Consider the following 27437-nt stretch of genomic DNA (forward strand, 5'->3'; position numbering starts at 1 on the left):
GTCCTTACAAAGATTTCTGAAAAAAATGGGACATCAAAATATAAAATTTGTGATCCAATATGACAATAACCAGAACAGCCATTTGGATATAAGACTATGAATAATTATTATGATTGTTAAACAATAACCATTTAAAGATTACTTATTCCTCCCCTCTCTCACAACAAGAACCACTCTCCACAAAAGCTACAGATAGAAACCTACTCCTTAAGAAATCAGCTCTCATCTATAAACAAATCAGATATAATGTTCTAGATTACTTTTTAAACATTAAATGCAACTGCTTTTTTGAATTGGTTTTCCTATTGTACTTCAAATTTTTAAAATAACTATTTCTTATAATAAGGTATCTAAGAGCAGTGAGAGTTACTAAATTTTGAAAAAGCAAAGAAGAGAAAAAGCAAAGCTAAAAAGTTGTAATGAACAGCAATGGGGAAGGCTAGCTCTCTTGTAGTAAATGAGAAGTTGCAAGGGCTGAGGGAAAGAAAGATTAAAGACTTGGGTGTTGTTGCTACAGGCATTGCCTCTGTAGCCATTGTCTTTGGAGATTCTCAGTCAACCATGGTTGTCCTAAAGGTGCTTTTTCAACTGCACCTTTTGAACTCTGTAGCCACTGTAGCTAGTCATAGATAAGAGGGGACAGAAACTGCCCAAGGAGGGGGTGTGCTTAGAAAGCGTAAATAGGTGGGGATGGCATGTGAATGGTCATTGCCTTACAATCTCATTGGCTCAAATGTTTGAATTAGAAAACCGTAAGAAAGGTGGTCAGGAATAGCTGGGTGTGGCAGTCACCTATCTCTGTCTACTGATTGATTTGAGCTGTACTGAAATAAAACTGTTTACTGATTACTCATTGTATCACTGTATGATAAAGCTTTATATTTTTATTTAGATTGTTACACCTGACTGAAGTCAGCCAGACATACAGTATAGGGTAGTCCTCAACTTACAACCACAGCAAATTTCTTTTGCTAAGCAAGACAGTTGTTAAGTGAATTGTGCCCCATTTTATGACCTTTTTGACATAGATGTTAAATGAATCACTGCAATCCTTAAATGAATCATGTGGACATTAAGCACATCTGGCTCCTACCCCAATTGACTTTGCTTGTTGGAAGCCTGTTGGGAAGGTTACAAATTGTGATCACATGATCTCAGGACAATGCAACTGTCATAAATACATGCCAGTTGCCAAGTGATCAAATTTTGATCATGTGACCATCATAAGTGTGCACACTTTCAGTGTTGTTGTTAACTATAAATGGTTACTAAATGAATAGCTGTAAGTGGAAGAATACCTGTATTTATTTTGGAATATGCTCTGTAGCCAAAAATTACCTATTTGGTTCAGTTACCAATGCATTGGGCCTCTTTCCACATATCTCACACTGACTGTTGGTCTTAATTCATCAATTTCTGCAGGAACCAGAAATTAATAGGAACACTTTCTTGTATTTTTTGAATGTTCAAGCTTTTTCTTCATCTTTACAATATTAACCATTCATTTTCAAACTTCAGCTTTCTAATCATTTCTTTTGAGCACAGCATTCTGAATGTTATTGACATTCCTGTACACAGTATATGTTAAAACATTTTGGACTCAAAGGATATAAATCACAGTCCTTTGTGTTGAATCCAAAGCTTCCTTTTCCCTTTTGGAGAAAGGCTCCTTAGGAGAAAACGAATCTTTGATTCTAATCATTATGGATGGTGGGAAGATATTTTTTTGGAATTCATGGTTTAATATATGCCCATCAGTACTCCTAATTATGTATCTCTGGCTGTTAATTCTAATAAATTATTTACACTTGGAGGTGGGGGGCCAGAGGAAGGAGAGCCCAGGACAACGGATACACAGTTATTATCATCCTTACACTTTTATGAAATACTCTTTAGAGTGCCCTGTGTGAAACTATTTGGAACTATAGGTAGTTCTTGTTTAAAGGCTGTAATTGGACCAACAACTCCGTTGCTAAGCATTGCAGTTATACAGCACACCGCATGAGCACATACGATGGGAGTTGAAGCAGTTCCATTTGCCCTTGTTAAGCAAATCCCAGGGTCATATGATCACCATTGTAATGTCTTCCCTTTGCCTGCAGAAGTCAGCAGCGAAGGTTGCAAATGGCAAATATGGGAGTGCAGTATGCTGTGATTGTTGTAATTGCAAGCCAGCTGCTATTCCACTGCTATTAGATTGTGTCTAATCACAATCATGTGTCTGGGATATGTGGCAACAACTGCAACCACTAGGACCAGTTGTCAATCTCATTGTGTAGAACAATTGCTAATTCTGAATGGTTGCTGAACGAGTAGTCGTTAAACAAGGGGTGCCTTTATGGCACTATAAAATTATTTGGAACTACATGAAACTATAGAACTAGTTATCATAGCAAGTCAGATAAATATGTAAATAAACCCCAAGTATAATACTTTCTTTGGAATTGAAAGCATAACCTCAAATCACAACTCTGAAAATTCATACCTCTCTCTGGATGCCTTCACCATTTCAAGACATGTTCAAAAAGTATAGCAGCTACTCTTCCAACATTCAGAAATGCATCCATAAATAATTCGTGGTTAGTGCAATGTGAGTAATTTGCGCATTATATTACAAACATATTTTAGGTAGTGAAGGGAATACCTAATCAGTAAATACAAGGTATATAAATAGTCTGTAGCACTTTGGGCTACTTTAAAAGTACATGTATAACAAGCATAACAGTTAATCTATGCCTGATCAATTAATTTTTAAGATATCACAAGATTCTTACAGGTAATCCACAACTTATGGTTGTAATTGAACCCAGAATTAATGTCATAATTCATAGTGTTGTCAACAAGGTCATCATGTGGATTGTGCCTGGTTTTAGGATCTTTTTGCAGTGGTTGTTAAATATATGCCACAATTGTTAAGTGAGCATTGTGGTCCCTAAGCAAATCCGTTTTTCCCAGCAGGAATTTTTTGCTGGAAGCAAACTAAAAGCCAGAAACCAGCAAAAAACCAGCAAAAATTATTATCATATGGGAATGCTGAAAACAGCCATAGTTGTGAACTAGTTGTTGCTAAGCGCCCAAAATGCAACCACATGAACTTTGAAAGCAGGCTGTAAGTTCTGGGAAGGTTCATATATGTTTGAATTGTTGCTAAGCCTGAACTACCTGTATTTATAATCAGTATACTCTTTTTAAAAATTAACTAGTTCCCAAATTTACTTCCAATCATATTTTAAAATATTTCAAACTATGCAAAAATATTTAATTTTCTTCCCAAAAAACCTATGTGTTGCTAGTAAAGGTAATTCACGGTTCGCTAATCTGAATGCCTCCTAGAATTCTTATGAAGACTAAGAACTCGTGGCCTTTCCCGGCTGGCTTTGATTTAAAGCCTGAAAAGCAGCTAGGTTGGATAACTTATGACTCCTGCAACTGAGATAGAAACTGAATGTTTATAACTTGTCATTGAATGCTGAACCAAAAGACCACTTAAACAGGCATTGTAAATAGTTGAGGAGCCCTTGGTGCTCTCTGATTTTATTCTCTGTATACTCTTTGAGCTTGGTTGTTTACTTCAGATATTTCATTACCCAATTAGGGAAAATCATCAGTGCTAGCACTGACTCCATAGTTCAACCCTGATCTCTCTCTCTCCCTCCCCCTCCCTCCCTCCCTCCACATGTAAAAAAAATAGGGTCACTGCAATATAGTTTCTCTGCTAATGTTAGCAACTACTAAGCCAAAACTAGAGATCCTGAGTACTCTTGTACATACAACGGAAACCTGGTAATCTGAATACAACCTCTAGAATAATAGTAAAAAATTGTAAGTGCAGAATAATTAAAGAGGACATAAAGATCAAACTAATTAGAAAATTCAAAACAGACAAACTCCTCTACACATTTAGTGTGAATAAATAAGAAAGGATCCCATTAGTAAGTTTTGATCAAAAATGCTAATAGTAAACTTCTCCATATACTTTGAGATGGAGAATAAAATCAGGGAGCCAAAGACGAGTGCATTTTGTTAATAGATACTCTTAGTATCTAATACAAAATGGGATCTTATTGAATACAGTGAGATTTAGACTACCACTGTAATAAATTTATTGTATATACTCATTAAGAGAAAAAAGAATTCCAAAGAAGCATATTCAATTCAACTCTTTTTCAAAAATTACCAAGTTGAAAGAAAATATAAGAAGGATCAACTTTTGTAATGACCTTGGAAGACAAGGGGACAACCTGCAGCATATCATTATAAATCTTCTGAAAATGTTTGAGAGTCATTCAAATTACAATTAAAAACTCAGTGAAGTTATATATTACAAGTTAAGAAAGATAAATTTTAGTCAAAGACATTATAACAAGAATTGTTAAGGAAACTGTTTATTCAAAAACATTCATTTCAATGAAAAAAAAACTTCAAAAGGAACACATATTTCTATAAAACCAAAACAGATAAGGAGCGCCAAAATAATGGAGGGACATCTTTTTATTTATAGTAAGAGCAACAATCAAAACTCTTTAAATAGTTTAAAAGTGGGAAACAATAAAGAGATGCAGTCAGGCCACTGAATAATACAGGAAAATGGGGAATACTAAAATTTTAATTAAATGATTACAAGAAAAGTTGAATCAATTAATTTTGTCTGTTTTGCTTAAATTATATAGACCAACTTGTTCAATATCAGCTCTTCATAATTTGTTGAATAATAATATTTAAAATAAAAACAAAAGAAAGAGAATTACTCTGGCTTGCTCACATTTAAATTCTGTATCACTAATCTTTTAGAGTTCTTTGAAAATGTAAACAAGATAAATATATGGTCAGCTTTATAAAAAGCTTTCAACTAAGTTTTTCATCAAATGCTCCTGAGCCAATTTAGGGGATAAAGAGATGAGTTTACATCATTAAATGGCTATAGATTTTATGGATCAACAACATTACCTGATTAAAGATTTTAAAATAATCAGTAAAAGTAATTAGTTTTCACAATGGAGGTGTAAAAATAATTGGATCCATTTAGAACCAGTGCTTTTTAAGTTGTTCATAAATAATTAGAATGTGAAACAGCAAAGCACCCTTAAAAAGTCTCTCAAATCTGTAAGGACATCTAATAAAGTGGCAAATGGAGTTAAGCATAAAATGAAAAACAAGGAGCTACCTCCCCTAAATTCACATATAATGCAGTGCTGTAAAAGCTAACTGAAAAACAGTTGAAACAAAAAAAAAATCATGAGGAAAAATAAATGCCAGTCTAATAATGCTTTTATAATGTACAAGCAGTTTGATCTACTCTAATTTTTTTTCTTATATTTCTAGTTCTTGGATTATGATTGGATAGTATACTATAATTGTAGGGTAAGATAAGGGTTTGAATTCTAACTTAATAAGTGCTTCCTGTAAAATCTCTCTTGCAAATACAGCTACCATCTTCTCTCTACCATCATTTTGCTCTTACGTGGGAGTTTCTGAAATGAAACTAAGCGAATATTCCTTTAGATATTTAAGCATTCTTTCTCAGGGAATAAACTTATACCTGTCCATATCGGATACATACTTAAAAGTGCCTACAGAGTTTCTGAACAAGATTTCATAGAAATTAAAGGATAACATTTGTCCCAAGTCAATATGTTTTCTTCATTGAGTTTTGAGTTTACATTCTGTTCAGCCATGACAGAAAACTGAATACAGCAAGTTCTTAAAGCAGGTATGCATAACTAAAACAAATAGTTTCAGACCCCATGAATACAATGATACAAGCAAACGAAGCACTGGTTTATAAAAATTTGTAAAAACATAAATTCCACACACGCACAAGGGCAGTTTTTCCAAATTAATATCATCATGCTAATAAGATGTGACGGTGCTTTCATCTACACAAACATTGCAAATGGCAATCCAAAACTCTGAAATGTCAAGCATAAAAATATGCATATGCAGGAAAACAGCCTAGGTCCAAACACAAAGTTCAGATGCCTTTAAGAATTCTAAATTTAATCTGGGATGTTAATAGCCAATGATCGTTTTATATACGGTTGTTTGTTTTAGCAATCAAATTGAGTTTTGGAACACAGTCAAGAAAGAATATTATTTTTAAAGTTGAGAAGCATATATCAGAGATATGTTTGGAATTATTATTCCCAAACCAATAATTAAATTTTGTTTATATGAATTGAAGGACGACATCATACAACTTTAAAGGTTTACTTAAGAGGTCTTTGCTTAGCAGATAATACTATATTTTCAGAAGTAAATTGCATTAACTTTCTAAAAGTGTTATAAACATTTAACTTCTTTTTTGCATAACTTTGCCCTGTTGCTTCCTAGCTCCAAGCAATCATATATATACCTGGTGGAAATACTTACCTTTGAGAGATGATGCTCAGAGGAAAATCCCAAGCCATAAACAGTGTTTGCTCTGCTATCTGCCCATTGACCAAACTTTTGTGATGTTTTTGTGAATGTCATGTTGGGAGTGATGGTACTATTTATTATTGCCTGTACACAGAAAAAATAAACACAATCACAAATCCATTTTGGTAGTGTTAATTAGCTGCTGTAGAATAGAGTAAGCTTTAGACTATTTTGCCAACCAAAGAATCACCTTCTAAAAACTTCTTCAAAAAGCCTATTCAAAACTGATCATATTCACAGATATACTCTGCTCCATTAGCAAGTTGAAATAGAATCTGCCAATGATTATAATACAGCTATGAATGGTGGGAAACCTGTGACCAACCACAGTCAGCAATGATAATTGATTCTATATTGTATACGCTCTTTTTAATTGTCATTATGTTGTTATTACATGAAGAGTCGGGTGCTGTCCCTTTCATTATCCAGGGAGTGACCATGTTTTAAAAAATTATGTGATCATACTAAGAATGTTGGTACAACAGATGCGTCTATTATATTTTCAAAATGTGAACAGTAAGGGAGTGGATGACAACAAAGATACGAGATAGGTATTATTTTCTTCACATGTTTATAACTGCACGAAGGACAGCTGAATTTATTCAAAATATATGATTGGCTACTGTGTGAAACATAATTGAGCACTGTACTTTTGGTCTGATCTGATTCTTATGCTTTTTGTTATGCTGATTCTTATTCATGTTTTTTCAGGATATTCCTGTATCCAATGCCAACTTAACAAATAGGTATACTGATAGAAGTTTCATCTTTCTGACAGTATGTAACATCATTCTAAAGCAGTGGTCGCCAACTGGTGGGCTGCTGCCCACTAGTGGGCCACAAGAAAATTTTAGTGGGCCGCAGAGAAATCTCACCCCCAGAGCAACCCCCAAAACAATTAATCCAGGCTGCGCAGAAACACAAGACTGCGCAACCTTTTGGACCCGCACCAAATTCATAATTTTAAATCCCAGGGACCACTAACTGGATCTGCGGGCATGGCCTAATTTATGGATGTTGCTTGGTAGTCATGTGACTGGCTGGGCATGGCTTGTATGTAAATATTATAAATATTTATATAAATATTGAATTTTTTATTTAAAAAAGAGCAACTTTTACCCAAAATCAGGCATTTTGTCTAAGCTGCCAGCTTGAATTCAATATGGTGTTCCATCTACAGCTTCTAGATAGTTTTAAAGGCACTGTAATAACCCAAATGGGTTGTTAAGAGAACTCTAGCCATATTTTTGCCCAGAGACAAAAAGAAACACATAGTACAATTATGGCACTAAGGAGACTTATTTGAGTAATTCTTGACCATTAGGTCTAAGCTTTTTTCATCTAAATGTACAAATAGTGACCTCCCAAAAAAAACATCTTAATGATGTTATCTGATTCTGAAATCATTCTCATTCTTTCACACTATTCTTTCACACTATGTCCAGACCTTTTAGCTGCTTCTATATCTATCTTATAGGCTCTGGCTTCATGTGGCTTTTATCCCATAGGAGAGAAGTTATAATTTTTTCTTTAACAAGGCTAACAACAGTTTAGGGAAGATGTTTATGGCTAAAAAGCCTTCACCCAGAACTATTAACAGTGGAGCTTTTCTGCAGTTGTTTCTAAGTGAAAAATGTTTAAATGGTCTATTTAATGGTCCAAAATGTACCGTAAATAAAATGCAGCAATTAAAGAAGGCTAATTTTAAGGCAATAAAGAGTCGGCCATTAGATCAGAGTTGTGGGAAGTTGACACCTATTGGCAGATCAGTTTCTTAATCTGAAGGTCACCTTCCATAATATTAGAAACAGGCTTATCCCCAAAACATAAACTTGGCTATTCAGCAGAACTGGAGATTTTCAGTGCTTTCTAACTCAAAAAAAATTGCAGCTTATTTCAAGGAATGGCTTTTCAAGTGGGATAAATATCACTCACACCCTGAAACCTTAATGAACATGTATAGGTCAGATATTTATATTTTTCACAATGAAAGTAGCTTTCTTGTCCAAATGAGTAGTTTCATTGGGAAAATGAAGGAACAAACACTTTTTGCTTTTTACATTTGTGTCATCCAGTTGGTGGTGCTATAATAATTGCATGAACTAATTCTCACATGAAACACTGTATTTTTGTCCAATTATTTAAGTTCTCATATACATCAATGAAACTGGATGTTAGAATCAATATCTTTAAAATACTGCTTTCTCCATACTAACAAGCATCAGTGAAATTTTTTTTAATTGGACTGGTATATAAGGATACAGGTCTCCCATAATATTGGGAGTCCAGCTATTTAATTTTCTAGGGTAAAAAAATCAACCTCATTTTTAAGAAGCTCATGTCCAAAGCCAATTCTCTACTATAGGCAAATGACCTAAATAAGGATGTTAAACAACAATCACTGATATATTAGTATCCTTTACACTTGCCCCTTATGGCTATTGACAGATACAACTTTTTAAAAATTTTGTTACTCTTATCTTATGTTATTTTAAATTTTAAATTGTTATAATTGTAAAATATTTGAAACAGGAGATTCCGTTTTAAAATTATAATTGTACATCATATCCATGGCTAACATTTTAAAATATTCAAATTGATAGGAAGATGGAATTTGTTCCTATCATTCCATGTTCTAGTGAAAAAGGATGAATTTTGGAGAGCTGTACATGCACGTACATACAACTTATTTACTAGATTACAATGTAAGAACACTGAATGGGGAAAAATGAATGGGTAGAAAATGTCATTGTTCACTTGACTTGCTATTCCAAATGCTCAGGCAAATTGCTATTTTTTTCATAAACACCTTTTTCCATAAAAGCCTTATTTTCCTGTAAGAGACCACATCTCTAATTACCACTAAACATTTACACACATTTGTATAATGACGCTGCAAACTATATCTCTCCATATGGTATAACATCACTTTTGGAAGACATTTCCAAGTTCCTATTGCAAACATTTAGCTATTGTTGAAAACTATTTTATGTTAAGAATTAAATGAACAAAAATATGACTACTTGGGTACAGATATACACTATCATTTCAAACACCAGTTTTTAGCTTCTCTTTTTATGCTGAATTCCTACTCATACAAAAACAAGCAAGCCATGCCTTTTTGAACTGTCAATGGTTAATCAGCACAGTTCAAAGCATTTTTAATAAAGTATGATTTTGTAAGCCAACTTCCAACAATTGTTGTATCATTCTGAATTGCATATCAGTGAAATAACTTAAATAAAATGTTAAAAGGAAGGCATCTATGCTTCAAAGTTAATGCAGTTCTAGTTTGTTTTGGCTTAAACAATCAAGGAGCTTACCTTTGAGCCATCCAAGCTGATGATCCTATAGACGTTTCTTGTGCTGTCATAGAAATAGGACACAGTAACAGCATGCTTGCTGGTGGGAACCCAGTTCTTCTTTGTATTTGGGTCAATTTGGAAGACATGAGCTCGGGTGCTGTAGATGGGTTGCTCCCTGTAGGGCAGAAAGTAAAAGTGATGAATCTGGTTTGGACGTAGTATGATTGTAAATGGGTCATTGGGATATTTCATCCATTGGATCCTACTAATGACTTCACTTTGCATCAGTAATAAACTTGCCTTCCTAAGACTTATATGTATAGACTGAGACTTCAGTGTAGCACATGAAAAGTATTCAGAGGAAAGAGAACTGCAAGTCCATTAAAATAAATTGAGTGGCCAGCTGTACAGTCAAATAAAGGAGACGTATCTAAATATAGAGGCATTACTGATATACCACCTCCTCCTCTCCCCTCCTCCATCTGTCAGACTCTTTAAACATGGGCTGTCAATATTACAAGTTTTTTTTTTAATTAAAGGTCACCTAATTATATGACTTCTTACCTTGGCTTATTTAACTTCTTATTAAAAATAATATAATGCTATTTCTGATCATTATCAATTTTATTGGTGAAATATGGTTACAAGGAGTGATCATGCTGATAATGTGTGTGGGGGGGGGAATCTTATAATACCAATTCCTCATCTGTTAATAAAACACATTCTCTTTGCTATGCTCCCTAACTCTGTTCTAAAAATTTGGGGTCACCCAGAGAGTTGGGGAATTTTTAAAAGAGCTGAAAGATGTCTGATAAAGAACCCTTCACTATTTTCACACTAATTCATTTTCAAATATCAAAAGTATATTTTTGGACCTTTCTGTGAATGACTAGTTAATGCATTATCTGAACCCTATTAACTGTGGTTCTTCGTCAAATCATGAATTAGCATGATATATGAACTTGTAATTCTTTCTTTAAAAAGAAAGAATAAACAAGAAAATCCAGTTGCCTCCTGAAAAAGCACCTTTGGGATAACCATGACCTGGATGACTGAGAATCTCTTACAGACTTTTAGCTATACAATTTGGGATGAACACCCTTCGAATGGTGTGGGAGTAGGAATAAATTTCCAGAGAAAAATTGCAGACTACAGGAACCAGGAGCACTACTCAGGTGACCCTGAGAACACAGATAAACCTCCAAGTGCTTCAACTACCCTCTAAAAGGATGCAAATGACAAGCTGTCTGCAAGGAATATAAATCCTTCCATTCCCCACTATCCTGTCAGAGCTGAAAAAAGTTCTTGGATGAGAAGAGAAACGCCTTCAAAGAAAAAACAAGGAAATCCAATTGTCTCCTGAAAAAACACCTTTGGGACTCCAGTTTCAAAGAATATCACTAGTTTGGAAATAATTTTGTAAATACATTACAGTATTATAAACTAAGAGTCTTACAATTAGGGATAATCATGTTTTTAAATTTACATGCTAGTACATCATATTGAAAGACAGAAAAGCAGAATTAATAATATCAGGGTTCTAAAGTTCTCCAGGATTTTATTAATCTCTTGGGAATTTCATTCGTAGAAACTTCTGATGATTTCTGGATGGATGATTATCCTGTCAATCTAAATGAGCTTTTGAGTTAGGGAGTTAATTCAAGTCGGCCATGTCTTCAGAATTGGCTTGTAATTAAAAGATCTTTAGTACCATTATGAATCTCGATTCAAACATGGGGCAAGATACACTGTTGGACTAATATTTTATTCTAAGTTAAGGAAAATATATTACTATAATTGAAGTCATGGAGGAAGCCATGTGATTTCATTCATTCAATTTTACACCAGTATTTTACTCTGATAAATTTAATAGTTACTATTTAACAAAGCCATTTATCTTTGTTCTTCTACTTCTTTAGGACTGCTAAATAAATTAATGAAGTTAGCCTATTCATAGATTACAAGCCAAGAAAATTTTATAAGCTATCTGGACATGTGTACCCATCTTGAGAACTACTGCTTAGTTTATTTTACGGGATAATTTGGAGCCAAAAGGCAGAATGCACAGCTTTAATATTAATTATTTGATAAAAGCCTTGTTAAGTCTCTGGCTAAGTGGTAAATGATATACTTGGCCTGTATAAAAGTCTCACATCCGTTGTATTTCTGATAAAACAGAGCTCTATCCAGACCATGGAAGAATAGTGACACAGCCACTATGCTCTTGGCTAAGGGCCGTCAAATAGATTAACTCAGCATACATATGTATCTGCAGGGTGGATGAGGAAAAAAGTGACAAAAAATATGTCACAAGGCAAATTCGTTCCTTTGCATAGTTGCATGCAATCATGTGATGGAAGGATAAAAGAGCAGCACTTCCAATGTGATACTATTATACACTATTATTTTGTCTTCACTGTGATCAGGAATTGTTGTCTATGTCTGCACAAAGGCAAAATATTCTAGATATGTTGGGGACATTGCTTAATACTGTTTGTCAGCAGAGTACAGGTAAATTGAAACCACAACATAGACTATTAGTTCAATTCCTGATACTGAAAACATTTGAGCTAAGAATCAAAATAAAGGTCCTAGAACTTTACTTCCTACTTTAATTCATTTTGAAGTGGTTTTAAACCCAAAGATTGACACTTTTGTTAGGAAACCAGCAGCTAGATACTAAGATCTTTAATTTACCAAGTACAAAAACTAGGAGTTTCTGTAGGAGTACTGAATTTCTTTGTTCACACATAGGCAATGCAAGTTAACTGCAGGAAAAATGTATTAAATTAATTCGTGATATTTTTCAGATGATGGCGTTTAGACTAGCAATAGATAGAAGGCAGCTATTCCTCCATTTTCTGTAAAATAGTAATTGTAATTTTTAAGCATATAAATGAAATTAGTATAAGAAAGAAAAATATTAAACATATATAAAAACTATAAACTAATGTATAGATCAAAGGTCTCCACACTTGGCAAGTTTAAGACTTGTGGACTTCAATTCCCAGAATTCCTCAGCCAGTTTTGGGGCCAGATTTTCAGAAGCCAGTTTGCAACTGACTTCTTCATTAGGCTGACAGAGTGATTGGCCCATAGCAGATTTAGTGCCTAAAGTGGGATTAGAAATCATAGTGCCTTGGCTTTTAGTCTGTTATTTCAATCACTAGACCAAACTGGCTCTCATACAGATAATGATCCTCACAGAATTTTAAACTGAACATACTTGGTTAATACAGTCCAGTACAAATCATTTTAGTAAACAATAGTAGTAGCATTAGTAATAATACAGTAGCAGTAAAACAATGTAGTAAACAATACTATATATTATCTATACTATACATATCTAATATATGAGATCAATCATGAAATTTACACAGCAGATAAAATTAAGATTTAATTCCATAGATAAGAGAACCCAAATTTTGGGATTTAGTATTTTTTTCTTAATCTATTTTTTCCCAGAAGGAAAAAGAAAACTATAAGTAGCCGTGGAAAATAACAGGTAGACAAATACTTGTCTGAACTGCCCATAAAGATCTAAGCAGTCCAAGTCCAAGCAGTCAATCATAATGTTGATCTAAGTATTTTTATTTTATTTCTAAATTGCAAATATTTAGATGCAACACACATACCCTGCTCATTTATCTAATTGTTCACAATTCCATGAATTCAGCGTTCATGAACTCTCCATAAAGAAAGAAAAAAGAAATCTCTGTTATTTGAAAGCATAAGGTAGAGTCTTACATAGATGAATGCATATAAAGAGAATTTTCTCATACATAAACAATTAGCTAGAATAGTGTAGATGTATCTTTAAGGATGCCTGACAGAAACTTTCTCCTTCTAAGTACACCATTCTTGCATGTAATAATTGAACTATATTTATTATGGGAAGAAGGAAGTCCTTAATAGAACTAATATATTTTAAATCGGGAGTGAAGTGTCATGGAATCTGGCAACTAATACTATGATAATGTTCAGCAAATGCCATTGCCAACTAGATATCTTGGCTTTGTTGCACAACAAATTTGTGTAAATGAGAAGCCATTCCACTTTGTGGCCAGGATGCATGCAAATATTTATTTCAGATAAGATGTACAATAGGGTCTTGATATGATTGAAAATGCTCTCCTTGCTTCAATAGAGCTTTCTTTTATTATCCTATTTTCTCTGTCTGCAGATACATCTATCTGATATATTTTATCAGCACATGGCCTTTCTTGGCACCTATAATAGTATATAATGAAGAGTGTCAAATTTACTAAACATCCAAACTAAATTAGTTCATGGTAGCAATGGTAATAACATTACATACTTTGCCTCCCTGAATTACACCAGCGTGACAGTCTTACTCTATATTATTATTTCTCAACAGCAGCACCCTCAAGATGCATGGACTTCAACTTCCAGCATCCTAGCTCAGGAACCCTGGGAGCTGAACTCCATACATCTTACAAGTTGCTGAGGCTAAGAAACACTGCTCTACAGCAGGGCTGTCAAACTCCTGGCTCACAGGCCAGGTGCGTCATGCACTGGCCACACCCACACCTGGTTGAGCAGGGTAAAAAAGTCCCAAAACGGCACATGACGCCGCTGTGACGACTTGAGTTTGACACCCCTGCTCTACCGTATGTGAATTTTTATAGTTAACTCAAAAAAATCGCTCCTACACTAACCATTTGGAGACATTGGGAAACTAGGATTTAGAAAAACTCTACTCATGATGAGAAAACATGGGCAATAAAATACAGTGAAATCTGCACTTCTTTTAAAATGTGTTTAAAACAAGGCACCAACATAACATAAGTTTTACCTAAAATTATATTTTGCTTCTTTCTTCCAGTTTAATTTCCAATGAAATAACTTTTAACTAAGACAGGTTATTTGATATCACAGAGTTGACACCTAACAACTGCAAGGGAAATGCTAACTGCCTTGGTTTGTTCCATCAAAAATTACTGATAATTCTTCGGAAAGTGTTCCAATAATCTGTTTGATCCAATCAATCCAAATTTCCTTTTATAATCCCTTTCTTCCTTCCACCTTGCCAAGTGGAATATTTTCCAGTCCATTATCTCCTTGCACACCAAAACAGCAGTTAAATGGCAAACAAAAAAGAGAGTCTGAGACAAACCTTGCCATAGTGTACTTTTGTTCTACATACTTTTCTATATATTGCCAGTTTAATAACAGAAGGGTGGAAGGATAGTGATTTTTAGGTATATGGCTTCTGCCGTATCGAAAGGTCTTCTTTCTTACCAACTTTTGAAGTTCTTTAGCAGGATAAATAAATCAAGTCTTTCCAAATGGTCCTTCCAAATGCTGAACCACCCATTCTAAAGCAGTTTTCCAACAGTCATGCAGTGGGGGATTTTTAAAAGCCCATGAGAAAACACATCAAGAAGTGTTCCTTCATAAAATTAGCAATCTATCACTAGTTAACAATCAAGCAGCATCTGATGGAAATAAACTAGCATTTCTCCCCAGTTTAGGGAAGCAAGACATTTTTTTTAATTGGACCTATTTCATTTGTCATAAATGAAATACCCAGTCAGGTGTCAGCAGTAACTTAGTCATATTAATGGATGATACTTCTAATTACTGGGTATAACCACAATTCAAACAAGAGTAAATATAAAGTGACCAATACTGGGATAAAATTGTAGAGGAACAACCAAGAATGCAATGAAAACTGTGGTGAAACACTCCCTGAAAATACCAATGTGCCACTATAAAAAGAGCCAAATGCTAGCAGTTATTAAAAAAAGAACAGAGCAAGATTTATATTAATGGGTTTCATTCACTTTGGATTTATACACTGGTTTATTGTTTCCACAAAAATGTGAACTGCCAGAAGACTTATTGAAGTTAGCAGTCTTTAAGAATAGTAAGATAAATGGACAAATAAATAAACCTTACTACAGGCCACATGCATAATGTTGTGTACAGTTCTGGTCCTTTTATATCAAAAAAGCATATCAAGATATATGGGTGAAGAAAAAAATAAAAAGTAATCAAGGAATTGAAGAACATTTCCTTTCAGAAAAAGCTAAATATCTGGACTTTTAAGCTAAGGAATGAATTCTATCATATCAGGAATGGAAGGCATAAACGATAACATGGATCATTATTTTTCAAACTTGGTAACTTTAAAATGTATGGACTTCAACTCTCAACATTTCCAAATCAGCATGCTGAGATTGAGAAACATGTTCTCATGTAACTGGACACAACAATGGATAACAAGCAATTCATCATCAGAGTTTGGTATTAATCCAAGCAGTTTACTATACTTATTTAAAAAATAGTATACGGACTCTAGGAGCCAGTGTAGTGCAGTGGTTAAGGCATCAGGCTAGAAACTTGTGAGTTCTAGTGCAGCCCTAGGTGCAAAGCTGTGTAACTTTGACTAGTTATTTTCTCTCAGCCTTAGGAAAAAGAGAAAAGGCAAATCACACATGAAATCTGAAATCAAAATTGCAGGGACATGTCCAGGCAGTCAACAAGAATCAATCCTGATTCAAAGGCACAATAAAATAAAATAAGGCACTAATTATCATTATATTTTAGTGTTATATTGATCAATTATTTCCAAACCAAAATGCTTGCTATATGAAGCAAATGAAATCTGATTTAAAATCACTGTTTTAACTTTGTTATAAAATAAAGTATCTTTCACTTACATTGGATTATACTTTTCTGCTCTCATAAACATCTATTCTGCTAATACTGTTGTTTAACAAGTGAGTATTATTCCCTCTGTTCAATGATTTCAGAATAATGTATACTGGAATTATCCCACTTAATCTTCACAGCAATTTATCAGTTTTGTTAACTGCAGACCAACACTGTCCCAATATTGCCAAATGAGCTTTAGAGCTGAGCAGGAATCTGAAAAATAATCTTCTCAAGAAACTCTAGCACTCTTATAGCTCTTTGCTGGTGTCCAGAATTCCATCCATGGACATTTGTGCTGCATCCTTCAAGTCACTTGTTCCATGAAGCCAAAACTTATTCTAGATCAGTGATGATAAACATTTTTAGTTCTTGGTGTGTCAAAAATTTTGAAAATGCCTAACCTGATGCTGCTGCCATCTCTCTCTCTCCCTCCCTCCCTCTCTCTTTCTCTGACACTCATATCTCAAATAAAAAAAGAAACAATCCTCTAAGTCCCGCTTTTAGGCCATTCTGAACTGTGGTGTTAGGGGGCAGCAGTGAGCTGGGCCTGAAGTAGAGTCCCAGACTTTAATTTCAGCCCTAGGGCCACCACTACTACTCAAAAACGTCACCTTGGATCATTCCCAAGATGCACAAGCTTTGGGGAATGGCGCAATTGCCCCAGAGGCACAATGCTTCTCAGGATCTGCCATGCATCGCTTACCTTAAGGTGCCATTTTTTCTGGTAACAGGCCCCTGCTATTAACAGGCTTACCCAAGACTATTCCAGTCATCCGAGATCATTGTTGAAGAGGCTTTGGAGAATGCTCTTCCATGGCTTTTGCAAGCCATGCAAAGACACACCTTGTTTTTGCACAATTTTCGCAAACTCCAGGAGTTCTATGAGAGCATACCTCATTCCCACTCAGCTTACGTAGCCTTTGTAAACACTGGTGTGTTACCCAATATGTTGTGGCATGTCAGCTTTGACACATATGTCATAGGTTCACCACCACTGCTCTACAACTTCAAGCCAGACTCAAGTTCCTGCCACTGCAATTGCTAATCTTTTCAATCCTCTCATGGCTCTGGTTGTCTCCTCTCTGCCCTAGTGAGGTTGTTTGTTAGATTCACAACTTAACACAGAGAGTGGGAAGTTGTCCAGAGTCATGTATGGGAGATGGGAAAATAAATAAATCTGAAAGTGAGAGCCATGTAAAAGAAAATACTATTGGCAAAGGGTTCTGCATCCATGGCCTGCCAGCTGGATAACTGATAGCATAAAGACATGACAATCAGAATAATAAAAAGAGGAAGCTTCTGACAAATGAACAAAAAGATAAGGATTTACAGCAGAAGACTTCTGATGGGTTGGAAACTCTCTTAGGCTGCAGGAGACTTTCTAGCAATATGGTACTAGCTAATTTTACCCCATTATGTGAGATTTTCAAGAACGAATGGGAAAAGATTGCTGGATGACAACATATTCCTCCATTTTTAATCTCTCCCCTTAAACTCTGAAAAAAATTGAAGTTACAAACTAAATTGCACATACAAAATTGACAAAATTTTGCAGTTCAATTGGGGGAACAATGTTAATGGAATTTTAAAGGCACAAACAGGAACAAACTGTACTCCCCTATTTAGAATCTGAAACGTGTTGCAAAAAAGGGGTTTTTTTGGTCATATTTGCTTTAAGAAAATATTCTACCTTCACTATGCATGATTTTTTATTTTTCAGGTTTTGTACATTTATTTACTTTGAAATAGTATTGAAAGTAAATAGATGTACAGATCACTGAAAATATCTACAAGAAAAGTAGCTATATTCTTTGTTGTTAATTTGTGATATGCATATGTCAGGAGAAACATTTTTAAGTGGTTTATTTCTGCATAAATTACATAAAGATTGGGAAACCATATATAAACTATAATTTTACTTTCATTTAACTTACCAATTAACTTGTCAGTGATGGAAGAAAGAAAATAATTTTAGCCCAAAGAAATGTAAGAACCCCATTCTCTTTTATTGCAAGAGACTAAGCTAGTTATGATAGGGACACTTCCCTTTCTTTAAAAACAGAACTGCTACAGATGCACCAAAGAATTTTAATAGCAAATAGAACCATCTAGGCAAGATTCCAGATGCTCATGGTAAAATATTTTTGTTTAATACTGTGCCATTTCCAACTGTTGTAATTGGAGAATGGCTACTGCAGGAAGATAAATAGGGAGCACATGAAGATCTTACTTCATTTGTATACGTTCATCAAATAATCACAATCTCATTTTATCATTATTTTTAAAAGCTAACTAATTATAAACTACCTTATTTCTATTTGACCATACTATTATCTTTTATTTTAACTATACAAAATGTTCATCATGTATATTTTGGCCTGTTTGATAATATGTTTGATCTAGCTATCCTGTACAACATGAAACTTTAGCTACAAGTGATGTCAGAAGCAGCTGGCTATCATGTGTACCTGAGTCAAAATTAGAGCAACCCAATGACAGATGGGAATCCAGCCAGATGACCCACATGCACACAAAGAAAATCAACCAAAACTTACACCATAATTTATTGCAGAAAATACATTATAGAAAGTGTATTTGTACACTTAACTGAGACTCTGTAAACGGTTCTTTGGAAAGCATGATGATCAAACTTGTCCATTTTCTTTTTCAGTAAAAGCAGTAAAATTGCTTGCCAACAAATTATTTTGTAGTATGCTAATCAAATAATTTAAAATGTGAGCATTTTATGAAGGGTTAGATAAAAATCTGAGTCCGGTCATCTGTTTGAACAGAAGATGGCTCATTAAAATTTGCAATACAATATTATGTTTTAAAATGGCACTGAATCTGTTCTTAATGTAGTGTGAACGGGAGTATTTTAAAAAATGACATTCAGAAGGATTTTTTTCAACATTTCCTGAATCATATTAGGAAAGTTCACCAAATCATTCAAGATGCTTGAGAAACTCTGAAAAACAAAATTATTAAAGCCTAATTGAACACAACACCACAATGAAAGAAAGAAGAGAGAGACCCTTAGACAAAGCCAGTATGGTTGCATAAAGAGCTTTATGACAACTGAGGGACAAAAAGGACAAGTATAAAAGATGGAAAGAGGAGTTCATAACTAGAACAGAATATCAGCAAACAGCTCAAAGCTGCCAAGAATGGAATCAGAAAAGCTAAGGCTCAGGATGAACGAAGACGTGTAACAAATGCCAAAACTTAAAAAAAAAAGTGTATTTCAATATATAAGGAATAAGAACAAAGTCAAGATTTATAGTATTTATAGTTCCCTAATGGAAGAAGATGGCAAGACAGCCATGGGAAGCAGGAAAAAACAGAACTGCTTAATTTCTTCTTTGCATCTATTTTCACACAAAAAGAAAAAAATGGTCCAACCTATCAAAAACAGCACTGTGGGAAACAGAACAGGAAAGCAGGTCAAAATAGGCAAAAAGATAGTAAGAAAACTCCTTTCCATTTTAGATGAGTTCAAATTGCCAGGACCAGATGGTTTACATCCCAGGATACTAAAAGAGCTGGCAGATGTGATCTCAAAACCTCAGAACAAAATGTTTCAGAACTCCTGGAGCACAGGGGAAGATGACTGGAAAAGAGTTGATATAGTTCCAATTTTCAAAAAAGGGGAAAAAGTTGAACCAGGAAACTACAGGCCAATCAGCTTGATATTAATATCTGGGCAAATCCTAGAAAAGGTCATCAAGCAGAGGATTTGTGAGCACTTAAGAAATGAACAAGGCAATTAATAGAAACCAGCATGAGTTTCATAAAAACAGAATGTACCCAAAAGAATCTTATTGTCTTCTTTGATAAAGTGACTAAATTAGTGGTTCAAGGAAATGCTCTGGATATAGTATATGTGAACTTCAGTAAGGCATTTGACGAAATAGATCACATTCTATTGGAACAATGTGGGATAGATAGTACCACCACCAAATGGCTTCACAATTGGCTGACCAACCACACTCAACATGTAGCCCTCCACAGAACTACATATACATGCAGAGAAGCATGCAGTGGGGAACATCAAGGTTCTGTTTTGGGCCCAGCACTCTTCAACATCTTCCTAAATGATCTAGATGAACGGACAGAAAGGGAGCTCATCAAGTTTGTAGACAACACCAAGCTGGGGGGAATTGCTAACACTTTGGAAAAAAGACTCAAGGATCAGAAGGATCTTGACAGCCTAAGAAATGAGATGTAGTTCAGTGGTGAAAAAAATAAGGTCCTACACTTAGGCAGGAAAAACTAAATGCACAAGTATGGAATAAGCAGTACCTGGCTCAACATTAATAACTGCATGTAGGATTAAGATGTCTTAGTGGACCATCACTTAAGTATGAATGTGCTGCAGTTCCAAAAAACCCTTATGCATTCCTAGGTTACATCAACAGAGGGATCACAACAAAACACAGGAAGTGACAGTAACCTTCTATACTGCACTAGTGAGGCCACATATGGAATACTGCACTCAGTTCTTATTCTCATGATACAAAAATGATGCTGAGGTTCTGAAAAGAGTGTAGAGAAGAGCAACAAAGATTTTAAGAGATCTGGAGAATCTCTTTAAAGAGAGATCCTATCTGGAACTAAGGAGAAATTTCCTGACAGTGAGAACAATTACCCAATGGAATAGCTTGCCTCCTGGAGGTTTCGGTACTCAATTGCTGGAGCTTTTCAAGAAAAGATTGGACATTTTACCAAGATGATATAAGGATTGTTCCCTAGAAGACCTCCAAAATCCCCTCCAGCCCTATAATTCTAAATGCATATTTCTAACAACATGGACAACTTTTCTGAAGAGAAGGTCACAATTATCTTTGAGTGACATATCAGGGACCATTCTATAAAACAGTGTTTCTTATTCTTAATCATTTTTAAGATGTATGGATGTAAACACCCAGAATGTTCACTGGGTATTCTGGGAGTGGAAGTCCACACATCTTAAAATAGTTAAAGTTGAGATTTTTAAAAGATCAGTGGGGCTGAAACAAAGAAGGGGTTAACATCAGAGCAAATGCTGCATGAAGTCTGATTTAAAGTTCACTAAATACCCTCCCATATACTTATCAATTTTAAACTTCAGTTAATTTCATGACAATTTTTGAAGATGTCCTTGGGGATACATCTAATGTTTTAAAAGCCTGGGCCTCAACTTGTGAAAATGTGCCAAGTATGAGAAGTGTGAGGATGCTACTTCCTCATATGTAAGTAGAGTATAGGTGTACAGTAAAGGAGGGAAGGGTTTAAGAGAAAAAGGATGGTTCAAGGAACCTGCCAAACCCTCATTTTTCTGTCTCTCCTCAATACTTCTCTTTCAGCTTTGATTTCCAGCTGAGAAATGACTGGGGAAGAGATATCACCAAGATTTAAGCACAGCCCAACAATGTTTTTATTGTTATAGGTTTCTATGGAATGCTAGCAAAAGGTTATGTTTGAAATCAGACTTCCAGCATTGACATGATCACCTGTAGATCTTTCACTGTATAGGAAATATTGGACAGCGCAAACCGTATTATATTTGGAGTATGCAAAATGTATAATTTTGAATCATTTGAGTCTCAAATATTGTGAAATAGCATTGTTCTGACCACACTGGTATGTTTGAACTCAAGGTTGTTAAGCTGTAAGTGACCTAACATGGCCTTGAAATATGGTTATGGCAGTTTCGTGTCTGAAGCACAGAATTTTTTGAAATTTCAAGCTCAAAATAGAAAAAAATGCACATTTAAAATTATGAAGAGATAAATCTCTTGATAAAAAGCAGCAATTGTCCCAAAACAATTTTCATTCAACTTCAGTATTTGATGAAAAAATTAGAGTTCTACATTTGCATAAAATATAATTTAACTGAGCCATGAAACAAACATCTTGCAATCATTAGTAATAATGTTCATTTTCACAATAACCATAAGCTCATACGCTTGGAATTGAAACAGGTAGAATGAAAGTGACAACAGGAGTTATTACACCAAAAATGGAACTATCGCTGAAAATTCCAAGATATGTAGAACTAGATGTTTTAAATGCCTGCCCTGCTGCCCATGATAATGCTGAAATTTATTTCTATGTCCTAGCTCCTTAGTTGTTTATTAGATTATTCCACCTTTATTACTTTATAAGTAACTCAAGGCGGGAACTATACTTAATATTCCTTCCTCCTCTTATTTTTCCCACAACAATCCTATGACATGGGTTGAGTTGAGAGAGATGGACTGTCTCAAGTCACCAGCTGCCTTTATGCCTAAAGTGGAACTAGAATTCAGACTTTTCTGACTTGCCTCTATCCATGATTGAAAAATTAGGATTATCCTCTTGTATTTTTTTCTACAGTACTTAAGATTCCTTTTCTGGTTGGTAGAAGATGGTATCTAATAACACATTAGAATTTGAATCCCAGAATGAAGCAGTTGAAACACATTTATCTCCTTTGTGTCCAGTTCTCTAATGAGGCCTACCTCATCCTGGGCAACCTGCAAACCAATACAATTGCTGAAACATTATAAACAATGTGTAAATTGTTCCGTAGCCAACAAATAATACATATGATAGTTGTCATTAGTTGCAATTAGCTTTAGGAGATGTAGCATGGAAGTTCTAAGGAGGACAAATCATTAATTCTGGACCCTTCATGTCTTCAAAATACTACCTATTCTGGACTTCCGGTTTGAGCTTCTTCAGCAACAGACCGAAACCTCGTCTCTGCGAGGCTTCGATCCGTACTCGCCGCTGGAGCATCCTGAGCTGGCTGGTTTCGGGGCTAAGCCACCCTATAGAGGTGGTGAAAAGGGGGAAGACTGCCAGCAGGGTTGAGGAGAGCTGCATCTCTCCTCCCCAGCTGGCCATTACTCCTTTTCCTGAAGGCGGTTGCAGCGGTGGTCAGAAATGGCCATCACAAAGAAGAACTCAACTGGCAAAGAATATGCAGGAGGAAGATAAGAAGAGAAAGTTTTGGTTGACCGGGTCAAACAGCAAAAGCAACAAATAAGGTATCCTGGAATTGAAACTGTTAAAAAACAATAACATTGTTCCCTAAGAAGATTTTTAAGCTGCAAAGGAGAGAGAAAAGGGAAAAGATTTGGTTTTCTCCTTTTCCTATACTGACAGCTAAGAGACTTAAGCAAGAAATTGGAAAAAAAACCACTTTGACATCAATAGGCATTTAATGCTGAAAATAAAAAGTCAAAGGGTTAATAAAGATTTCTGGATAATTAAAGCTTTTGCAAACAGGAAAGGAGAGAGGAAGAATAAAAGGGCAGGATCTGGAAGGGAGGAGACTGCCCGGAATTAAAAAAGAACTTACAGCAAAATCTCAACAAGACTTCCAAAAGATACATTCTAACTGAAATATCGCAACAAAAACCCCTAAAAAAGAAATAAGAAGATATAACTCAGGACTACCTGGATTAATTGATGATTTCTGGATTCTTGGTTATTGTTTTGAATGACTAAAATCAATCGGGTGGTTGTTTAAAACTTTTTAAAATGGCTCCACTTTTAGAAGAACTGAAAATGGAACTTAAAAAGTACAAAGAAGATGCACAAGAAGGGATAAGTTCTTTTGGCTTCGTATTTCAGTTTTTAGAAATGGAGATTTGGAATTATGAGAAACAATAAGAAATGCCTGCAGAACAAGAAGATTGTGACAAAGAAGAAGCCATCTTTAATGAACAAGTAATCTTAGATGGGGGGGGAAGGAAAGGGGAGAAAGAGAATGGAAAGTTTAAGATTAGGAAAAACAACTCAAAAAAAATAGAGTGAAAATAAGTATAAAATCAGAAAGCAACAGAAGAGGGAAATGCAGGAGAGAATTAGAACTAGTGAGACAAGGGGGTAAAAAGGGGAGGGAGAAAATGAGAGGGAAGAAAGAAAGGAAAAGAAGTTATAAAGGACAGAAGCAAACTATAGAGAAACAGGGTCTATTTAGAGATAATGGGTGAAAACTTAATGGAAAAAGGGATTCTGCAAAAGTACATAAGATAGTATGGTTATATTAAAAGCAGAAATAATTTTAGAAAATATGAAACAATGTATGATTAAAATGTCTGATAAAATAGCTATCGTAATTCAGTGGAATGCTTGTCAATAAATAAATGTAACAAAAGGTATATTTAATGATTTATAAAACATATGTGAAGAGAAATAAGGGAAAAATTAATTGTGGAGATTATATGTGTTTTTAAGGAAGTATGATATTTAATTGAAAAGAAGTGTTAAAGATGTTAAGATTTTAATGATTATTAATGATAGAACTGAACTGGAATGGAATGAGAGTTTATAATTACATATATTTACAATCTTTCTTTTTTTTTAAAGAATATAGTGTGTATTATAAGAATGTGCCAAGCAGAATTCAATTGGAAGTTATGTATTATGTATTATATTGAAGGTCATAAACTTAAGGTATATATTGAAGTTTAAATAAGAGTTGAATGGATGTAATTAAAAGATATAAAGGTGTCATATTCCAATTAGTAACTACAGGAGAAAATTTGTTTAATGAGAAAAGATAATATGAAATTGAAACAGAACAGACAAAAGTATAATGATTTGAATTGAGATGAGATAATCAAAATAAAATTGAGAAAATTAAAAGAGGGGAAAAACTATATAGAAAATGTAAAATAGTATAAGATATGGAATAGAATACAAAAAGGAGTATGAAATTGAGTTTTGTGTCTGTATAAAGAAGTTCAACCCAGGACCATGCTATTTTCAAAAAAGATGTTTTACTTGTATTTTGTGTGTGAAAACCCAAACAAAACTTTATTAAAAAAAATACTACCTATTCTCCCTAGCACTCAGCCTAAATCCAAGAAACAAAGTGTAAGTTATAGATGTCAAAGAACTTATAAGCAAGGAAGTTCAACTTGCTGGGTTCTCTACACTTCAACAGCTCTGAGAAGTACTCCTCTAGGAATCTATGGAGATTCTCAATCATCCAGGTCATAGTTATCCCAAAAGTGCTTTTTCTTAGCAGAGAATGTATGTTAGGGACACCTCTTTGGACTGGTATACTTATAACAAGTATTCTCTCCAATCAACCTTGATGACAAAAATCTGAGGAACATGTTTTCTGGTTTCCTGGCTAAAAGACCCAGTAAAACGTTGAGTTCCCTACATTCAGATCTGAATAGATTGTTGAATGGACGAGTCTCAGGGCTGCTGACCAAGCATGCTATCTAGCTGCGTTCACAAATTGAGCTTTTAATTCTAGCACTCTCCCAGACGATGCTTTGCTCTGCTCCTTAAAGATAAAAATCCCCTAGAAACCGAATACTCGATTTTCCTGTTACAACTCCACAATTTAGTATGAAATCCTTACCCCATGATGACCAATGAAGACGAGCCGTGAGCGTTGCTTAGCTGATCAATTCTTAAAAGGATTTTTCCTCGTTTCCTACGCTGCGAGCGCACCCCGGCCAGTTACAGTGTTAATCCTGACAGGTCTCTCCAGCCAATTTTCTGCCTTTCCAGGTGATCTTACGTGCCTCCTTCGGCCGAATTTTAAACACAGAAGTCTACAGGCATTTGGGAATGTAGAAGGGGTTTTTTTTTGGTGGGGGAGGGAAATCGCAACCCTTTCGAGGGGGAGGAGAATCGGCTTAGGGCATCAACATGAAGAGACCCTCCCCAGAGCCTCCCAGAGCCCGTCTTCTTCAGCGAGCCCCCTGCACGAAGGGGTCCAGGGAGAGCTCCAGCTCCCTGGCAGGAGGAGGCGGATAAGGAGGAGGTAGTAGCAGAGGCAGCGGCAGCACCAAGCCAATCCTCCTTCTGCGGGGAGAAGGGGAGGCACTCGACCGCCTCTAGCAGGAGGATTAAAAAAAAAAAAATCCACAGCAGCGCGGATGCCTAAGCAGTTTATTGAAATGCCCGAAAACCACGAGCGCCCGGATCGCGGTCCGCCTCAGGTGGAGAGCAGGCTCGTGGGGCTTGCGGTGTGCGCAGCGCTCCGCGCCGCCCTTCCTTCTAACACCCCCGTCGATAGCAGCGGCGGCGGCAGCAGCGAGAGCATGGGGGGTGTCGCTTCATTTTCCCAAGCAGTAGCAGCATCCGGCAGAAGCCCCCTTGCCGGTGCTGACATCGGGCTCCGGTAGACCGGCCACGGAGGCAGGGCACGGGCCACGCATCCCCTTTAAGGGCGGGCGGATGCTGGCAGAAGATGAAACGGGAAGGCAGTGGATGCAACGCGGGAGGCGGCCAAAGAGCCGCGGTCCTTCCCACGGCAAGGCAAGGCAAGGCAAGGCAAAGCAGGGCAGGTCCCCTTCAATCCCGCCCGCTTCTGCAGCGGGGCAGCCTCTTCCTCCGTCTCGTGTCCGGCAGATCAATCATGCTCAGCAGCAGCCGAGCAGGAGGAGTGGCAGCGGCGGCGTTGGCGCCGACAGCAGCAGCAGCAGCGCCCCTCTAGCCCCTCGCTGCAGCAGCGGGGCCAAAGCGCGGGCTGCAGCGGCAGGAGGAGGAGGAGGAGGAGGGGAGGGGGAGCGGTAGCCTCTCCAGCACCTCCGACGCGGAGCCGAGGCGCGCCAGGCGGCTCAGGTTTTCTCCTGCTCCTCCTCACACCTCCTTCCCGTGCCCGCGCACACGCCACCGCGCTCGGCACTCGCTCCCTTGGCGGGTTCCCTGCGCAGGGCACTGAAGAGAGCGCGCCCTAACTCCCCCACCACGCTCGGGGCCTGAGAGGGCAGGTGGAGCTGAAGGCGGAGCGGAAAGCGCCCGCTCTCGCTTGGCTTCACTCCGACCTTCCCACCGGCCCCCGCAGCCACCAAAAATGGGGAGAAACGGGAGAGGGAAAGGAGGGAGAATAGAGCGGACGACCTCCGCTTATTGCCCCACTCAGGCCCAGCACTCCCGGCGAGGGTGCGCGGCGCAGTCTCTTTCTCTCTGCTACTCCGCAGCCACGGACCCGCACGCGGTAGCAGCACTTGCTGATTCTGCCTCCATCCTCTACTTGGGGACCTTTAAATAGGGTACGTCACCACGTTCCCCTACGCACTGTCGTCACACACTGCT

At 36.4% G+C, this 27437-nt stretch overlaps 1 protein-coding gene across 2 annotated transcripts in view; it reads right to left on the reverse strand.

Moving 5' to 3' along the window:
* HOMER1 (homer scaffold protein 1) overlaps positions 1-27102 on the reverse strand; it is a 61436-nt gene extending 34334 nt beyond the window's left edge. Inside the window, exons 1-3 of one of the 2 annotated variants that reach the window (XM_026717687.2) lie at positions 25753-27102; positions 9741-9897; positions 6370-6501 (exon numbers count right to left, since the gene is read on the reverse strand). In XM_026717687.2, coding sequence (XP_026573472.1) covers positions 6370-6501; positions 9741-9897; positions 25753-25757 — 294 coding nt within the window. In that variant the 5' untranslated portion in view covers positions 25758-27102. Of the gene's footprint in view, positions 1-6369; positions 6502-9740; positions 10105-25752 lie in introns of those variants that run through there. The other variant, XM_087927191.1, reaches the window with a different exon arrangement.
* Between the last annotated feature and the right edge of the window lie 335 nt (positions 27103-27437).

This window comes from Pseudonaja textilis, chromosome 2 (genome assembly GCF_049901715.1).
Source record: "Pseudonaja textilis isolate UNSWEBS1 chromosome 2, rPseTex1.2, whole genome shotgun sequence".
NCBI lineage: Eukaryota > Metazoa > Chordata > Lepidosauria > Squamata > Elapidae > Pseudonaja > Pseudonaja textilis.